This window comes from Carassius auratus, unplaced genomic scaffold (genome assembly GCF_003368295.1).
Source record: "Carassius auratus strain Wakin unplaced genomic scaffold, ASM336829v1 scaf_tig00216128, whole genome shotgun sequence".
Taxonomy (NCBI): Eukaryota; Metazoa; Chordata; class Actinopteri; order Cypriniformes; family Cyprinidae; genus Carassius; species Carassius auratus.
Genome location: NW_020528425.1, coordinates 322806 through 341196, shown reverse-complemented (window position 1 = coordinate 341196; position 18391 = coordinate 322806). Strand labels below are relative to the sequence as shown.

Genomic DNA, 18391 nt, shown 5'->3' with positions numbered 1-18391 from the left:
AATTTGATTGACTTAACAAATGGCTGATTTGGGTGAGAAAATAGCAAGTCCAGATAATTAGTGCCAAATTAAGTTCTGACTTCAGGAGATCCAGGAATGTCTCTTTTGATTAACCGACACTCTCACATTCAGTTCCTCCTTTGCAGCCCAAAGTGTGTGTGTGTGTGTGTGTTTTTAGACTGTCTGAATGCCAGTGTTATCAGAGTGATTATCCATCTATCACTGTCTACTTCAAGGTACTTGTGCTCCCAGCATTGCCCAAAACACCTATTATTTGTTAGCTAATGACGTCCTCTGACTAATCTTTTAGCTGCTCATTACAAGCTTGTATTCTGTTCTTAACAAGAGTCTTTTAGTCCAGGTGTACAATTAGCCATTCACTTGACACCTTGATTTTTTTCCATGTTGACGATGAGTTGTTTCTCACAAGAAACAACCTCAGCAATTTGTGAAATTTCATCCATGCTGATTATTCCATGGTTAACTGTAAATGGTTTTATTGGAAAGTGAAATATTTAGGAACAGCAGCAGTTAAGCCTTGAAGCAGAAGACCACGTAAAGTCACAGAGCCCTGAGGCGCATGGTGCGTAAAAGTTGGAAATGCTCTGCTGATTCGATAGCGGCGGTGTACCAAACTTCTACTGGCAATTATACCTGCGCAAAAACTGTGGCAGGATCCTCATGGAATTGGTTTCCAAGGCCGAGCGACTTCATGCAAGCCTCAAATCAATATGTGCAATGCCAAGCGTCAGATGGAGTGATGTAAAGCGCGCCACCACTGGACTCTGGAGCAGTGGAAACCTGTTTTGTGAAGTGACAAAATCTGGCTTCTCTGGCAGTTTAATGATGGATGCTAGGAAAACGTTCCCTGTCTGACAACATTGTGACAGTTGTAAAGTTTGTTGAAAGAGGGATAATGGAATGGGCTATTTTTCATGGGCTAGTCCTCTAATTTCAAATGAAGGAAAATCTTAATGCTTCATCATACCAAGATATTTTGAGCAACGCTTCCAAATTTGTTTGGGGAAGGCCTTTTCTATTGCAGCATGATTGTGCCTTTGTGCACAAAGCAAGATCCATTTAAACATGGTTGGATGAGTTTGGGGTGGAAGAACTTGACAGTGAGGCCTGACTTCAATCCCATTGAACACATTGCAAGGCCTTCTCTAACAAGTGCTTGACTCAACACATGGCTTTGCTGGATGAATGGGCATAAATTCCTGTCTAAAATGATCAGGAGGGTCCTACTAAGGTCCTTTGTAGTATAGTGCATATTTATTGACCCCCAAGGGAAAGTGGACCCACCAATGACATTTTTGTCCCAGGCCCTGTGAACTTTAGTGATGGCTATTTGACATCTATTTTCTTGTCAGGACTTCTAGACCACTCTTGTTCTCCCAGGCTCTTCCTAATTCTCTCTTTGCGTGCGAGTGTCCTTGGCGTCTCTTAGTCACGTTTATTTTCAGTCTTTTCCCTGGCTGCCAGACCGATAAAGCCCTGCCTGCCTGGCCATGGTGGTGGAGGGTGGAGGGATGTGCGTGTGTGAGTTGTGTTTGTGTGTGAGATGTGAAATGTCTGCATATGTGAGGTGGTTTTGTGCTATGTTGGGGTCTGTTTTAGCAGCAGAAGTGTGATGTTGACCCCAACTTCCCTCAAGGGATGGGTGTACCTATATGTGTGTCTGTGTGTGTTTTGGGGGCTAGGGGAGGGGGTCGTACAGTACTTACTGGGTTACAGTAGGCACACTGCTGATATCTGTGTTGTGTTTCATGTTGTTCAGTCTGTCAGGAGTTCCTGAGGAGAAGAGAAGTCTCATCACACAGAAGAGCAAGATGACGATGGATGAAGACCCTGAGGTGCTTGTGAAAGGTGAGGAAGAAATTCTTCTGCTTAATAACTCTGATTCACCAGATCAAGTCATATTTGTTATTATGGCTGTAAAACTTAATCGATTCTTTGCATGCATTAGTGCATTTTTGTGAATTATGTCCCCTTTTTTATTGTGCTGGTTACTTGGAATCCTCAATCTGAAGTAAATTAGATTTGTACGTGTTTCAGTTTTACAGCATGTAGATTACAATTTCAAAGGTTGAATTGTGTTTTAAACTTTATGACACTGGCAGCTTTATCGGTAGTGAGTCAATCTAAAATCTGGCTCATAACTACCTCTGTATAAACCAGGGTGCAGCTGGCTGAATAATGTCTACAAACACACACACACACACACACACACACAGCCATCTAAATGAGGACATACCATATATTTCTACTGTCTTTATGTAATTATAATTAGTATAAACTAACCCAAATAGACTAACATGCAATCAATTAAGCAATATTCTTTAGAGATATTAACATTCAACATTTCAGGTGTACAGATAAACATGCAGCTGTTCAAAAGTTAGTTATTAAATAGTTTTTAAATGTTTTTGAAAGAAGTCTCATACTATATAAATATTCAAAATAATATAAAATAGTAAAAATATTATTAAATATTCTAAAACTATTTATATTTGCAAAGCTGATTTTTCAGCATCATTACTCCAGTCTTCAGTGTCACATGATGATCCTTCAGAAATCTGTCTAATATGCTGATTTGCTGCTCAAGGAACATTTTTCATTGTCAATGTTCTTTGAGTCTTTGATGAATTTAAAGTTCAAAAGAACAACTTTTATTTAAAATGGCAAACTTTAGCAACATTCAGAACTAAATTCAGTATTAACAATATTTATCAGTTGACAACAACTCGATTATTTAACACTTAAAAATAATCAGTGTGGAATACCAATATTGATCAATCTGTGACTCCTATACCTACCATTAAAGCCACATTTTTCACATTTTTCACATTTTTTAACCAACACTTATGCTGCTGACCACTGAGTGATATGTGGTATTTGCTGCACTGGAGTGGTAATAATACTCAATCACATGTAATGAGTAATAATAAGCAAGGCAGAGTAATATTAGTGTAGAGGGGTCCAAATACTCCGCCAGTCTGTCTCATGCTGGCCAGGCAGAGCTGCTAAATAAGACAGTCTTCCCCCAGTCTGTCTGGCTGACTCACACACACACACACACACACACACACACACACACACATACATATTCAAAGGGAAAGGTAGCAGGTGCAATGCATCTGCAAGCAGCAGCGGAAAAAAGGTAACATGGTTCGAGTGTAATGAGGGTTTCCTAAAAGGAAAAAAAAGCACTTTTCCCATAAAATGTATGTTTCTTGATTATTGGCTCCGATACACATCTGTGTGTAGACAACCAAGTTTCTGAAGGTCTGGAGGGAGATTCTATCCCCAGTGTGACCTTAACACAACCCTCTATTAAGTTGGGTGAGTGAGGTTTGGTATCCTGCTCTCGGCTGGATGTGGACGGGCTGGTTTGTGCTGTTTCGCCTTTTTCCATGATCACTCAGTCTGACTCTGCATGAGCGCTGTGAACTAGCTCTCAAAGAATGATATTTCAAATGACACATCATTCATTTCTGTCAGGTTTTGAGATGGATTCTCTACTTGATTGGTCTGTTACAGTATTTATCATGTGTAATATGGGTTATTTTCTCTGTTTTGTTTTTCAGGCTGGCTCCTGCGGGAGGTGCAGGGAGGTTGGCTCCGGCAGAGGAGGTTCTGGTTCGTGCTGACAACAGACTCTCTTGACTACTACAGCGGCCCGGACAGAGATGCTCGCAGACAGGGCACGCTAGTCCTCACATCCCTCTGTTCAGTGCTGTGGCCGGATAAACACACCTACAAACAGACAGGTAACACACCTGCAATTAAACTAGGACAGTCTAGTCTTGTATACGCTCTCAGAGCACTCTGTATATTTAGCGGTTCAACAGCTTGTCACACTTAAAGGGAAAATATTCGGACTTGTGTTACCCTAAAGGTACATGTTATTTTTCTGTAGAACTAATATGTACGTTTTAGGGACAAATAAGGGATCAGTCAAAGCAGTTCTTTCCGTTTACACTGGAACAGCATAAAAATAAAACCACATCTTCTGTTTTCTCATGACTTTGGTGATGATTTTAAGGTTTTTTTGGGTGATTTTTATCATATAATATTTATTTATTTTAAATTTCACAATCAACCTCTCCTCAAACATTGTTTGACACCATAAAAATATACTGACATAATTTGTGTCAGCAAACACATTGTATAAGAAAATCCTATTTCAGTTTTTCTACTTAAAACGTAATGTTTAATTGAAATCGTTGCTTGCTGTTTCTTTGCTTGCTTGTGAAATTTACTAACCTGCAGAAACCCAGTGTGACTTTATGTGTTTGTCACTTTTTGTCCTGGTCAGAAAATGGTGTGAGCCAGGATTCATAGTCCAGGGGAACATAAACACAATATATCACTCACTATTTTAGGGTTTGCACTCACAGTGACATGCATTTTTTCAGAAAGAGCTGATCTTTTGGACAGATCATAGGCACAAAGCGGTCGTGAGACCTGTTGATCTCTTGTCGGCTTTGGTGTGAATTCTTTCTTGTGGGAAGACTTTGATTGAGGAAATGAAATGCATGATTGTTTGAGAAGATAAAAAAAAAAACCAAAAGAAAAAAGAAAGGCAGACAAACAAGAGACATTGTTGTCTGGGAAGATGCTAGGGAATGACCAGACAGACTCAGAGGCTTAGTCATACTGTATATATGTATGCGTGTGTGTGTGTGTGTGTGTGTGTGTGTGTGTGTGTGTGTGTTAACCAGCACCGTCCACAAAACTCAGAACATTTCCCAGATTAACTTTAGGGACTTTCCTAGATAAAAGTCTGTATGTCTGAAAGTAAAGCTTTGTGTGTGTGTGTGTGTGTGTGTGTGTACAAGGGCAGCAGTCGGTCAGGAGTCATTCATTATCCAGCACAGCGGACAGGATAGAAACAGTTTCTTCTTTTAACAAACAAGCTGTCATATAATATCATGGCTAATGCTTTGGCTCGTCCACAGAGTAAAACAGATCTCCTAATGAAAACATTAATGAGGTACAATTTTCACCTAAGAAATCGGAGATGTTTACAGTGGACACCAAATATTTTGGCCTGTAAATTTTAGAACACCCGCTGGTTTTGAAAAACCTGGAAATGTCAGGGAATGTAACCATGAATTAGTCATAGAAATGAGTTTCCACAGCAAATATATAAAACGTTCTGCTTTAAAATATTGAAGTTGCTTGATATTGCTCTTTTTGAATGCTTGTGTAGAGCAAATACTTGCCCCTAAACAGTCTAGAGAGATTGGTGGACTTCATGGAGATTGTAAAGAAATGGTGGGTTTCGAACCTCAGTTGTGAACCAAAGCTTCATTCTTTTGACTGCCAAAGTTAACAACGGGAGAAATGAGATATTAGTAAGATCCTCATAAAAGATCTAGATCCAGCTCTCTGAAGACATCTGAAGACATTTGCTGCAGGTCAGACACATGAAATATGAGGTTGTCAGAGTGCTGGAGCTCTAGGACATTTGTCTTTAATCAGAAACAGTATAAGCATGTGGTTCTTCTTTGTTTATGTACTCTCCCAATTGTTAGGAAATGCTATTTTTGTATTGCTCCACTTTGTTGAATGGCACTTTTTTTATTTTATAGTTGTACTAAATTTGGGCCTCTTTAATGTGTATGTGTGACAGGTTACTGGAGTCTGACAGTGTACGGCCGCAAACATTGCTTCAGACTCTTCACAAAGCACTACAATGAGGCGGTGCACTGGGCCTGTGCTGTACAGAAAGTCATAGACAGCAAAGCGCCGGTTGAGACGCCGACACAGCTCCTCATACGAGACATTGAGGTGAGAGAACAAGCAGCAACGGAGATGAACATGACAGCATGTCAACATGTATCAAGAGGGATTATGATTGTTGCATGCACACACTTATTTAGAAGGGATGCTTTAAATTGACCATAAGTGACAGTAAAGGCATTTATAAAAGATTTCGATTTCAAATAAATGCTGTTCTTTTGAACTTCAGAGAATCCTGAGAAAAAGTTTTCTTTAAAGTATTAAGCAGCAGAACTGTTAATTTCAACATCAATAAGAAATGTTTCTTGAGCAGAAAACCTGAGCATTAGAATGATTTCTGAAGGATCATGTGACACTGAAGATTGGAGGAATGATGCTGAAAATTCAGTTTTGCATCAAAAGAATAAATATCATTTTAAAATCTATTAAAATAGTAAACAGTTCTTTTAAATTCAAATTATATTTCAAAAAATTACAGCTTTTTTCAAAACTTTTTCAAAAATATTAGAAAATCGTATCGACCCCAGATTTTGGAAAATAGTGCATAATGTAAGATAATATAATTTTTTGTATGTGTGCGTGTGCATATATATATGGCAGCTTAGCTCCTATAGACAAGTTCAGGATGGCACACACATACAGACACGATGTGTAAACCATCTAAACCCCACCCACTGTCATCTTTCTGTCTCACTATATTATTCTTAGTTTGTTGGCTAGTGATTTTACACTTATAGATGTGCTCCTCTGTATCCCGTGTCTCTGGAAATAGTTCCGAAAGGCAGCGAGTAGCTCTTCAGTATAACTCTGTTGTTATGATGTAATGCCGGCGCTCTTGGATAGATCTGTATTAATAGGATGCTAGTTGCTAGCCCACAGAACTCCCCGGAATCCCATTGAGGTCGCACATAAACAGACAGACAGACAGGCGTGAAAACTGCAGTGGTTGAAATGTTAAGTGCCCAGACCCTTAAATGACCTTGCAGATTGCTATATATCTCTTAGAGATAAGATATGCATGGATATTAAATATTTAAACAATAAGATAAGAGAGGCTGTGCTTTATTCTCAATCTAGTTTTTGCTAAAAGACACAATTTTTTTCGACGCATGGCTTTTTTAAAATGATAACCATGCAATAAAATAAGCTTTGTTTTGATAAAAATGTTGTAATCTTAAGTTTATATATGTAATGTACTATATACCTCTCACAAACTCACACATACAGCACATAGTGGTTACGGCAGGAGGTCTTGTCACGTTTAACTGCTCTTCGGTTGGTTTATCATGTCTGTTATAAGCAAACATCCCACAGCAAACATAAACTGCTCTTTTTCATCCTTGAAATGTACATAGCAGCTTTCATTATCCACACATACACAGAGCAGACCTTGACCAGGGCTGTCAAGTCCATCTGTAAGCTGAAATCTGTTTCCCTTTCATTCATCCCCCCCTAAGCCGTTTTCCCAAACACAATATTTTCATATAAAACATCATTTCATCATTTCATTACGAACCACATAACAAAGAGGTCATGTGTTTATGGGGATATAATGATACACAGCAGATATATCTGTCTTGAGTTTATATATATATATATATATATATAAATATCAAGGTGTTTAATTGACCTTGCATTGATCTATGTGCATTGTTTTTGTACAGGAAAATAAATTCAATCCAGAAGTTGTAGAACACATCTATGAACATAATCCCATCCTGAGGTACACCCAGAGCCCCCTTTACGCCCCACTGCTGCCTTTCCCCTATGGCAGCCTCCACCACACACGTGAGTCAAACACACACGCTTGCGTTGCATATTATAGCACATACACACACCACTGCTCACATTTCAATGAACCATTCAGATCAGACACACCCCTCTGTCTAAAACCCTGCCGTTTTGGTGTAATCTTGGTCACCTGTCACCTGTCAAACCCAGCCTCAGAGGAGATTTCTTAATTTATTTACTGTATATTACGCTTCTGCCAAACACATCTAATGTAAACGTAGTTTCTTTCCCAGCGGTTTTCCTTCACAGACAAAACCGGCTGTTTTTTTAACTCAATTTATGTTTTTAATATTTGACAATTTAAGTGCAATGTGTGTGCTCAGAAAACCGTACATCATAAGTTTAAACTGATATGCTTTAAAACGCAAGATTTCAGCATGATAGACATGATAATCAATATCAATCTGATGTTTTTTGCCAGAATATCTGAGGAACAAGCTGATGACCTTTCCCCTCCAGCAACTTTCTGACATGAGATTGCAGCAAATAACAAACAACCATTCAATGATCAAATAAATTCCCAATGAATACAATCAAGTCCCATCCTATTTTTTTCTTTTTTCTTGATCGAGCAGCTGTTTCACTCAAAAATACATCACAATAGTGAAGAAATGCAATCACTATTTCTGCTCAATACTGAATGACATATGGCTATATAAGCTATTTTTGATGCATTTTACACCAAATTCAGTTTGTCTTGCTCTCAGCATCTGGCTTTCTATAGATGAATTGCCACTCTGAATGCACAAAATGATTAACAGGCAAAAAAAGCAACTCAAAGGCATTCTGATTGGGCAAATACAGATTACCATTTACAATGGTAGACAAAGACAAAGGTGTGATATTCCAGGACAGCGACTACATTTTTTGTGACTACAAAATATATATACACAGTTAACCTTCTCTCACTTTTCTTCATAGATATGGCAGGTAAAGGCTACATGTCCATCCGTGAGGAGGCGGTGCGGCTTTTTAACTGCCTCCAGCAGTTGGAGTTGGCCCGTGAGCCCATTCCTCTCATACAGGGGATCCTCCAGACCTGCCTCGACCTCCGGCCGCTCCGAGATGAACTCTACTGCCAGCTTATCAAACAGACCAGCGTCACCAACTCAGGAGTCCAGACGCAGACGCAGACACAGACACAGCTGAATCTGCAGCTCAGATACTGGCAGCTGCTCACATGCATGAGCTGCACCTTCCTGCCCAGCTGCAGCATACTCAGATACCTACGCTTTCACCTGAAGAGGTGGGTTACACACATTACAAATCAATACAGTACACTCACAAACCAACCCACAAGCCAGATCTCAACACACACACATAAACGTTACCTAGAAGAGTGTAAACACGCACAACTGCCTCCGGTCCTGCGGTCGAGTGTGGAAGAAATATGGGCTGCCTGAGGTTGACTGGATTGGAAAAGTGCACTTCCTGTTCGCTCTTTCTTTTCCTTTCCTTGAGGGGTTGGGAAACGATGCTTTCTGCATCCCATGGCTAATTAACTCTTAAAGCACTGCCAGGCCCGGAGGATAGACAGAAAATAAGAGAATGGCTAAATAAACGAGTGTGCCGTGAGGAAATGGTGCGTTGACCACAGGGCTTTGATTACAGAGGTGGCTGGTGTAATGGAGACGGACGAGTCTCTGTTCTCCTGAGGCTCCCAGACGCTTCCCGCATGTGTTTACTTAACACAAATAGGGCCTCCGCCATGCATGTGATTACCAAGTGGCTGACACTTCATATCACAAATAGACAAACTAAACAGAGAGGCCACACGATTTCCCTTAGATTTTGCGGTTTATATGCCAAATTATGGAAATGGTCCTTAAAACCCCTTTCTTTTGTTATCAGGGTTCAGAGTTTGAGTGTGGACCCGGAGGTAGAGAGCTACGCATCCTTCATAGCCCAGGCTCTGGAGAAGACGCGCGGCCGTGAGTGTGTGCCCTCCTGGGAGGAGATCCAGGGGCTGATGGGAAGGCAGGAGATACTGTGTACTGTGCACTACCCTGGACCGGGCTGCTGCCAGATACCGATCACCTCGCACACCACGGCTAATGAGGTATTGCATCAACTGTTTCCTGTGTAGCAGGGGCTGGGAAACTTAAGCTCATGTGCCACCACTGGAACACAAAGGATTAATCATTAGCACGCAAGTAATAAGAACCAGACAGATGTATTTATTTATAAGTGCATTTATTTTTGTACTGTTAAATTCTCTTTTTGCAATTACCCTTCCACAAAAATGTAAGAATATGTATTTATTTGTTAAATTGCTCTGTTACTTTAACATGGATTTTTCTCTCTTTCGAGCAGTTGTTGTTATTAAAACGAATATATTTAGTTTTAAATCAAAGTTGTTTTTATTAATCGAAATAAGGCTAAAATCAAATATAAATATGAGAATACTTGCAAATACTTGGCAACTAAGTGACTTAAGTTTATGCACTAAAATGACTAAGCTAACAGGGAAAAATAAGCCAAATCTAAAATAGCAATAAATAAAATATAAAAATAAAATCTAATTCAAAATATGAATACATACTATAATAGTATATAAATACTACTAAAATAACAATAAACAACTCTTATTTTCTCTGTCCAGGTCGTGAGGCAGATGGCGGAGCGCCTCGGGCTGCAGGACAGCCCAAACACATTTGCTCTTTTTGAGCAGAACTCTTGCTGGGAAAAAGCTATTGGAGGCAGCACCATAATAGCAGATGTCATCACCAGATTTGAAAAGTAAATATTTTTAATAAACATCTTCAACCTATTGTAATATGTGTAATACAACTAATGTTCTGAACCCAAAGTACCACAGCATAGTTTGTTGAACATGGTACCATGCAAGTACCATGTTTTATGAACATTAACATTTAGAATATTTTTAAGTACTATGTAAAGATCATGTAGTCAGTCAGTACCATGGTACTGTACATGTCAAGTTACAATGATATTACCATCCACGATAGCACCAAAGTACAGTACAGTGAAGATCTGTTTTCATCATTGATCTATTCACTTTCCCAGCACTTTAGCACAGTTTAACCAATCCCCCGATGCACACACACACACACACACACACACACACAGTGAGAATGGACAAGCAGCTCTTTATTAGTATTCTGTGTTCCAATAGACATCTCAAGGTGAGACTGATGTCATCAGCATTAACTGATGTGAAAAGCAAACTGAAGGAGCGATAAGTCAAGCCAGCCAGAATTCAAGGCATCCACTTTATTCTGGGAAGTGTGTTTGTGTGTGTTTTTGCACGTCTCAGTGCCAAATCTTCCCAGAAGCGGGTTCATGGACACACGCCTCGTCTTTTTGTACACACAAACAAACCCGCGCTTACAAAACTGCACATGCAGTAGAAAAAGCTTAGCAAATCAGTGTGAGTCATGTGTTTGGGAATGTTGACGTCGCTCTGTTGGGGTGATTTTAGTTGTGTGTTTAGGAAACGTTGGTGGATTTAATTTGTTGCGCCATGCTTTGCTTGACAAGCCTCCTGAGCTACTTGAAGACTAATAGTTTAAGACACATCCATAGTTTTAGGGTTGAATAATAAGCCTTTTAGAGCCTCTTCTGACGTGCATCTGATCCATATGCATTTTGCATTAACGAATCTCTGTCTCTGTCTTCCAGTTTGTCAGCTAAAGATCCCGACTCTGACTGCCAGTGCCGACTCTGCTTTAAACTGTACTGTCTTCTGGACACCGACAGCATCAGTACAGACAGCATTGAGTACCTCTTCCTGTATGAGCAGGTAAAATAACAAGAGACGGGCGGAGATGAGCAGAAATGAAAAAGCTTAATTAGGGGTAGGCGATAAGACCAAAATCTTTTAGCACGATATGAGTAATTTTATTTCACTGTAACGATATTGATCACGATATAGCTAAATAAGGTTTTTTTTATCACAATTATTGATACCATACAAATTTTATAATTCTAGTATCCAGTATCAGTATCACAAGAAACCATTACTAGCTCCTAATTAAAAAAAAAAAAAACTCATTGAAGACAAGTAAACAGTCAGCGATCAAATAAGAAAAAGAAACTAATTCCAAACAATAATAAAAAAGACTACAATAGAACAAATAAGAAATGATACATTCATTGTACTATAATCAAATTTATGAAAACAGTGCAAATTCTCCCTTTGTAAATTAAATATATATTTCTTCTTATTAAAGTTACAAAAGTGATTTAGTCAAGAGCAGGGAGAGATTTTCTCTCTATTGTTGTTTGATTGACATTAATGAAAGACAGCAGGATTATTAGACTGCTGTCACTTTAAGAGCTGCCCAGATCCAATATATGTACTGTTAAATGTGTCTTCTTTCTCAGCTGTTTGCTTTGACTTTAAGATCTTAATTAGAGTGTTTACAGAGATAATTACAAATACCAGTATTTTGGCAAATAAAATCGTGTTTTTTAGCCTTCAAGGCCTATAAAAGCGGCAAAAATAACTTGAGTGTTCCCGCACTCTATAAACACGTCTTCCCATGTGCATGTCTCTCTAACAGCGCTCAGAAACATCTCTCAGACAGCACGTGCATATAGCAAAATGAGTTCTCTTTCACTGCTGCTTGTGTTTCGGTTGCTTAAAATCACTTTTTTTTTTAACCGCGACACGCTTTTGTGATCACGTATCACGTGAAACTGCAATAGAGATGATAATCAAAAATGTCTACTGGTTGACAAATTTCTACCGTTTAATCGTGTCTACCGTTATATCGCCCATTCCTAAGCTGAATGTTGATGATTGAAATCCATGAGTTTTGCAACATTCACACTTTTAAAGAACTGAATTAAATTAACGTTAAACTGAATTGAGCTGATTGACAATGTCTTCAGTAGATCTCCTTACACAGAACTTTACACAGTTATTGAACTGAAGTGAATCAACACTGAACTGAGTGGAGCTGAATAATGACACTTGTCTGGCTACAGCTGCTTTATGGCAGAATTTGGATTTGCCTCATTTCTGAAGTTACTTTCCTGTTCAATACTGTGAAAAACTAAAGATAACTTTGACTGTTGAGTTAAAGTGTACAGCGAAAAAAGAAGTGTGACTACAGTGGAATGTGTTTTATAAAGGGCTAATAATAATAATGGCTATCTTCCTCTCAACATTTAAAACAGGGATTTTCCAATTCTTCCTCTCTGTTTGTTTAATGCCAACTAGTTTCACACTTGTGTGCATAACGTCTTTATCAGTCAGTTGAAAAGCAAACATACAAACACAGCACACTAGTGAACTCGGTAAACTTTCCCTGGCTTGACTCCCTCCTCCCTCCCTCTCTCGGTCTCAGTGTCATGAGATGGTGGTGCGGGGGCAGCTGCCAGCCTGTGAGGACGACCTTCTTTCCCTGGCAGCGTTGAGACTGCAGTGTCTACTGGGAGATTTCAGCGCCCTCTCACCGTACCCGCCCTTGGAGCAGCTCTTTCCGGCTGAAGTGGTGGAGTCCCGGGCCCTGCTGGCCCCCGTCGATCCCCCTGGCTGTCCGTCATTCCCCGGGGGTCTGCTGGCTGGGACGCTGTGGGGACACAAGCGGCGTCAGGAACAGGACCAAAGACTGCGGGCCAGACTAAGGGAAGAGGGAGCCGTGGTGATGTCGGCCATTTTGGAGCGCTGGAAAGCCCTGGCGGGATACAGTCGCAGAGACAGCATGGCCGCCTATCTCACCATCGCCCAGCAGTGGTCGGGGTTTGGCTGCACGCTCTACGAAGTGGACTTTTACATCGTGAGTGGTTTTCACTGTGTAACTGTTTTCAACATTGATGATTGGGCCAATCAGAATATTAAAATGATCTCTGAAGGATCATGTGACACTGAAGACTGGAGTAATGATGCAGAAAATACAGAATAATTCAATTTTAAAATGTGTTATTTTAAATTGTAATAATATGAATTCACAATGCTGTTTTTACTGATGCAGTTTTGATAATCCTAAAAAGCTTCTTCCAAATGCTTAATGCTTAAATCTTTAAGGTTTTAAACGTTTGCACCACCAGACAATCAGAGCTGTGCCTGTCTTCCTCCTGTTCCTCATAGAGTTCGACAGGAAGCTTCTCTCAGAAGTTGTGGCTGGGCGTGGCAGCTTCCTGTGTGTCTCTGTATCGTCAGGGTGAGGCTGAAGCGTTGGAGTCTCTGCCGATTGGTCAGATCTGTTCCTATGGCGTCTCTGACAGCAACACATTCAGGATCACTGCAGGAGACAGAGATCTGCTCTTCGAGACCTCCAAGGTAAGCGTGCAACATTATATCAGCAATATCCTAAACCTATACTAAACTAAAATACAAAAAAAGCGCAATTACATTTTTTTTAGTAATTAAAATGCATAAAACATTGTTAAAATTTAATTAAAAACTCACTAAAACTAAATTAAAATGAAACAAAAACTAGCTAATTTAAATATTAGTAGATGTTATAATGATATATAGATAATATTAAAATACTGGCAGCCACAAAACCACTCACAGCATCTTTGCATCAGGGAAACACCCCTCATATTTCTTCAACAAAAACTATTGCAAGAGCATTTTATATACATAGATGGCAGCTCTACCTATAGTTTTACTCTAGCAGTAATAGTGAGTTGCAACTTGGCCTTCATGTTAGCATCATGCATGCATACCGACCGTTAGGCCTAAATACTCCAGATATAATAGGGGAAGCATATACCCCTAGCCAAGGTGGAGTTTTAGACTAAAATAGAAAATACTTCATATGTTATCTAAATTAAGAGTTAACACCTGAACCTTCAATAGTTCTAAACTAGAAAGATGTTGACGTCAAAGTGTTTGTATCATGCATACTACAAACCTCTTTCCAGTACTTGAACAATACAGGTCAGACCAGCTGTGTGTATCTGTGTGCTCACATGTGGAAACACCGAGACAACCAGTCTATCTTCTCCTGATATTAGTTGCAGGCTCACACCCATCCTGTGCCGTCACTCCTGTGCACTTTAACCTGATGAGTCTCTTGAGTTTTCATACCAAACCGCTCCACTTCACGCCTGCCTGAACATCTGTTCACACATAAACTGTTAATAACATCCAGTCATTTTCAGTCATCAACATTCCCCTGTAGCTATTCTGATCCATAATCACTCTTATTGCGGTCAATATAACAAATAAAAAAATGTTAAATGTGATAAGTGCAACTGTCAATTTCTGTTGGATTTCATTTAAATTAACTTTTCTCTCTTCTGTCTGTTGAGTTTGGTGCACAAAGCCTTCAAGAGTATAACCAAGTGATTGTACTAGTGTATAATGTCTGACACACATTTGACAGTGGAAATTTACTCGTCATCTCTCTCTCTCTCTCAGCTGACTGAGATCATGCAGCTGATGAATGCTTACTTCAGTGCCACCCGTCGCCAGCTGGACAAGGATGACTGCATCTCCACGGAGACAAACCCTAAGCTCCACCCCTCCCTACTTGAGCTCCCCTCTCACCCGGTGTGAAGAGACACGGACTCGTGCATATGCAGTCCTGACCGATTGCTTGCCTGTGAGGAGCTTTTGCAAAGAGGACGAACTCTGATGAGACTGAAAGGAGCAGATGCTGTGGAAATGGAGGAGGAGTGGAAGGTGTCCAGGAGCCACAGACAGGAGAGCAGGTTCAGGAACTCACTTGCTACACCGCCAGCCAAATCCAGAAAGGACACGGGGACCTAACCAGCCCCTGTCACCTGGGAGCCCGCCAAATATCACAGAGAACATAATAGCCTGACAGAGTGCAAAATTTCTTAAGCAGTATTTTTGCCTTGTTTTTTAAAATATTTAAACATCCTTAAAAAACATTAATTTATTTTTTTTAATTGCTTTTTAAAATTTATATACATTAAATCTTCCTTTAATTCATCAAGTATTAAAACGAACTTTTCAAGAAAGTTTCTTTTTATTTTGCACCTCATGTAAATTTGCCTTGTTTAAAGGATGTTCCTATGTTTTTTGGAAAACATGACAAAAATACTTGGTTTTTTTTCTTTCTTTGCAGTGATGTCTTTGTATTTCACTAAATGAAGACAACACAAACCACGCTGCCATTGCACTCGCACACAAACACTCGCTCCGCTTTAAACGTTCCTTTTCAGACTCCTGCCCGGATCGCCATTAAAACTCATTCATCAAACTATACCTGACTTTGAAATGAAAGCAGGTGCAAGTCACTTTCACATCGACCTTCAGAACTGTCCAATACTGAAGCGACGGTGCTGCGTGTGCATGTGTGAGAGACCGATCTGAACATTTTAAGCTGTAGAAACCAAAGGATCTTTAGCTCGTCTCTATGATGTGAGTGTATTTGTGAAATGCTTTGAGCCTGACCTGGTGCTGCTTGACTGCTGTTAGCTTACAGTAACTCTACACTGTGTGTCCTGTAGCCACAACAGCCTCAGATCTTTAGAGCCGGTTAAAACCAGCTAACTTAGTCACCCGTTTGCAGCCTGGTACCTGTGAAGGTAAATTACATTTTGACATTAAAAAATAATACATTTTGTTCAAACCAAGCTTCCCAGACCTCTTAAACACGTTCAAACACTGAAGATAGACAAATAATCAACACTATTGATATGCAATTTTGTCATGTATTCTAAAGATAGTACATTTCCATTTAAGGGATAGTTTACCCAAAAATGTAAATGTAGTTATTATTTACTAACCCTTTTTTCATCTTGCTGAACATAAAAGAAGATATATATATCTGGTATTTACATACTATGAAAGTAAATAGGGTCCAAAAAAATAACTTTGGATTCCATTGACTTTCATTGTAAATAAACACACACACACATACGTATATATATATATATATATATATATATATATATATATATATATATATATATATATATAATATATATATATTCTTCTATGTTCCACACAATAAAGAAAGTCATACAGATTTGGAACATGAAAGATGTAAACGATAACCTTTGAGCATAAATTGTAGCCTCTGTCAGTTGTGCTTTTGTTATGAAGCCTCATGTCGGCTTGTTTATCTGCTGAGATATTGTCCTTTTTTAATGTGCGTTACTTTCCACTAGTTTTATTTATGCTGTCTGTTGTATACATTGTGTGGAAGTGACTTTTGTCCTTTTTACTTACGTTTCATATATCTTTCATAAAGACCTATATTTGTGTTCTAGTGCTTGCATTGAAATAATTTCAAAAGAGCAGACGACGTCATAGTTCAAATATGATGTCATGATGTTTATTTACTTTTTTTTTTTTGGTTCTTTGTCATTTATTACCCATGCGCGAGAGGTCTGCATATGGCAAGTAATCCATTTTTGTATATCCAGGAGGATTATTGACATTTTGCCAAAACTAAGCAATGAAGAGTCGTTCACCCCTTTTAAAGTCACTTGGACCAAATTTCCCTCGTTTTCTTTTATTTCCCCCCGTCAGATGACTGCCAAACTATTACTGAAGCAATAAAACCTGCCCAAATATCCAGATATGAGCCTATTTTCAGTATGGGGCTCTAGGTTGCCTAAAGAGGAGCCACTAGTGCCTGTCACACAGTCTGTACAATCTTTAATTCAATTCACAGAACAGCTTGTCTGCCTGAACACAAATCTGAGAAAAGGTTACCAGCTACTTAATTCAAAGGTGGAGGGCAATCACATCTTCAGTGTTGTTTATTTTGGTTTTTGTCCCCTGTGACGGCAGTAGCAGTTGTTACGTGCTTTTGTGTTCTCTTCGTGTCACTCTTTAGCTGCAGGCAGCTCCGCCCACTTTCATACATGTAACAAAGCTCAAACGACAACCTCTGATGCTTTAGATGGTTTGTATGCTGCATGGTACCTTTATTATGTTATACGTGTAATAGTCAATTGCACTATTGTTTGTACAGCTAACTTAAATGTGCAATAATGCAAAATGATGAATACTGTATGTAATAAAAAGCAGCACCATTACAACATCACTTGAGTGTCAGATATGCTGTTTTTGTGGAAAATAAAACATATTATTAGTAATGACATATTTATGAAGTAATACTTTATTCACCAAAGATACATGAAATTGATAAAGAGTGAGAGCAAAAACTTCTATATTTGACAAAAATCTCTCTCTATATATCTCTCTCTAGTGATTTCAAATTATTAATCACATCCAAAATAAAGGTTTTTGTTTATTTGTGTGTATTGTTTATTTATGCTGTTCTTTTACCTTCCTATCCATTGATCCTAACGGATCACGGTTTACACAAAAAAATATTACGCAGAACTGTTTGCAGTAAAAGACTAGATTAATGGCTGGTGAAAATTCAGCTGTCATCACAGGAATAAATTACAATTTGTATATTGTATATACATACTTGTATAACAATTCTCAATTGTAATATTTCACACTATAACTTTATTTAAACTTACATTTTTAGTTTATATCAAATAAATGTTGATATAATTTAAAAATGTTATCAACCCCTAACCTTTTACAACAGTAGTGTGTATATTTTAAAGTGATATAATTTCTTTAATATAGTGCTTTCACTCCATATGCTTACTTTAAAGCAGATATAGAATATTAGAACATAATTTGTTATTAGAAATTTTATAAATAACTTGACTGCTAACAGTTATGAATAATTTGGTTTTGCCTGTTTGTCATGTTTTCAAGCTTTATAAAAAAAAAAAAATTAAATGCATCAAATTAAACCAGGCATCAAGATCCTATAATGTTGAGTAGAAAAGATTAAAAACCCCACTGAAACAACTGTTGAAAATAAACATGCCAGTTACAAGGAAAGTAACATGCAGTTCTGAGAAACGGTCCTTTGATTTGATATATGAAATTACGTTTTGGGACCAGCGTGTCCCTAATAAAACA

General features: G+C 38.7%; 1 protein-coding gene across 1 annotated transcript in view; it reads left to right on the top strand.

The window, feature by feature from the left end:
• The window catches only part of LOC113097170 (pleckstrin homology domain-containing family H member 3-like), a 35773-nt gene extending 19401 nt beyond the window's left edge, over positions 1-16372 (top strand). The window contains exons 3-13 of the mRNA XM_026262377.1: positions 1781-1869; positions 3591-3773; positions 5642-5799; positions 7416-7539; positions 8464-8788; positions 9394-9601; positions 10145-10281; positions 11185-11305; positions 12858-13289; positions 13601-13792; positions 14882-16372. Coding sequence (XP_026118162.1) covers positions 1781-1869; positions 3591-3773; positions 5642-5799; positions 7416-7539; positions 8464-8788; positions 9394-9601; positions 10145-10281; positions 11185-11305; positions 12858-13289; positions 13601-13792; positions 14882-15019 — 2107 coding nt within the window. The 3' untranslated portion in view covers positions 15020-16372. The remainder of the gene's footprint in view (positions 1-1780; positions 1870-3590; positions 3774-5641; positions 5800-7415; positions 7540-8463; positions 8789-9393; positions 9602-10144; positions 10282-11184; positions 11306-12857; positions 13290-13600; positions 13793-14881) is intronic.
• Positions 16373-18391: the final 2019 nt, after the last annotated feature.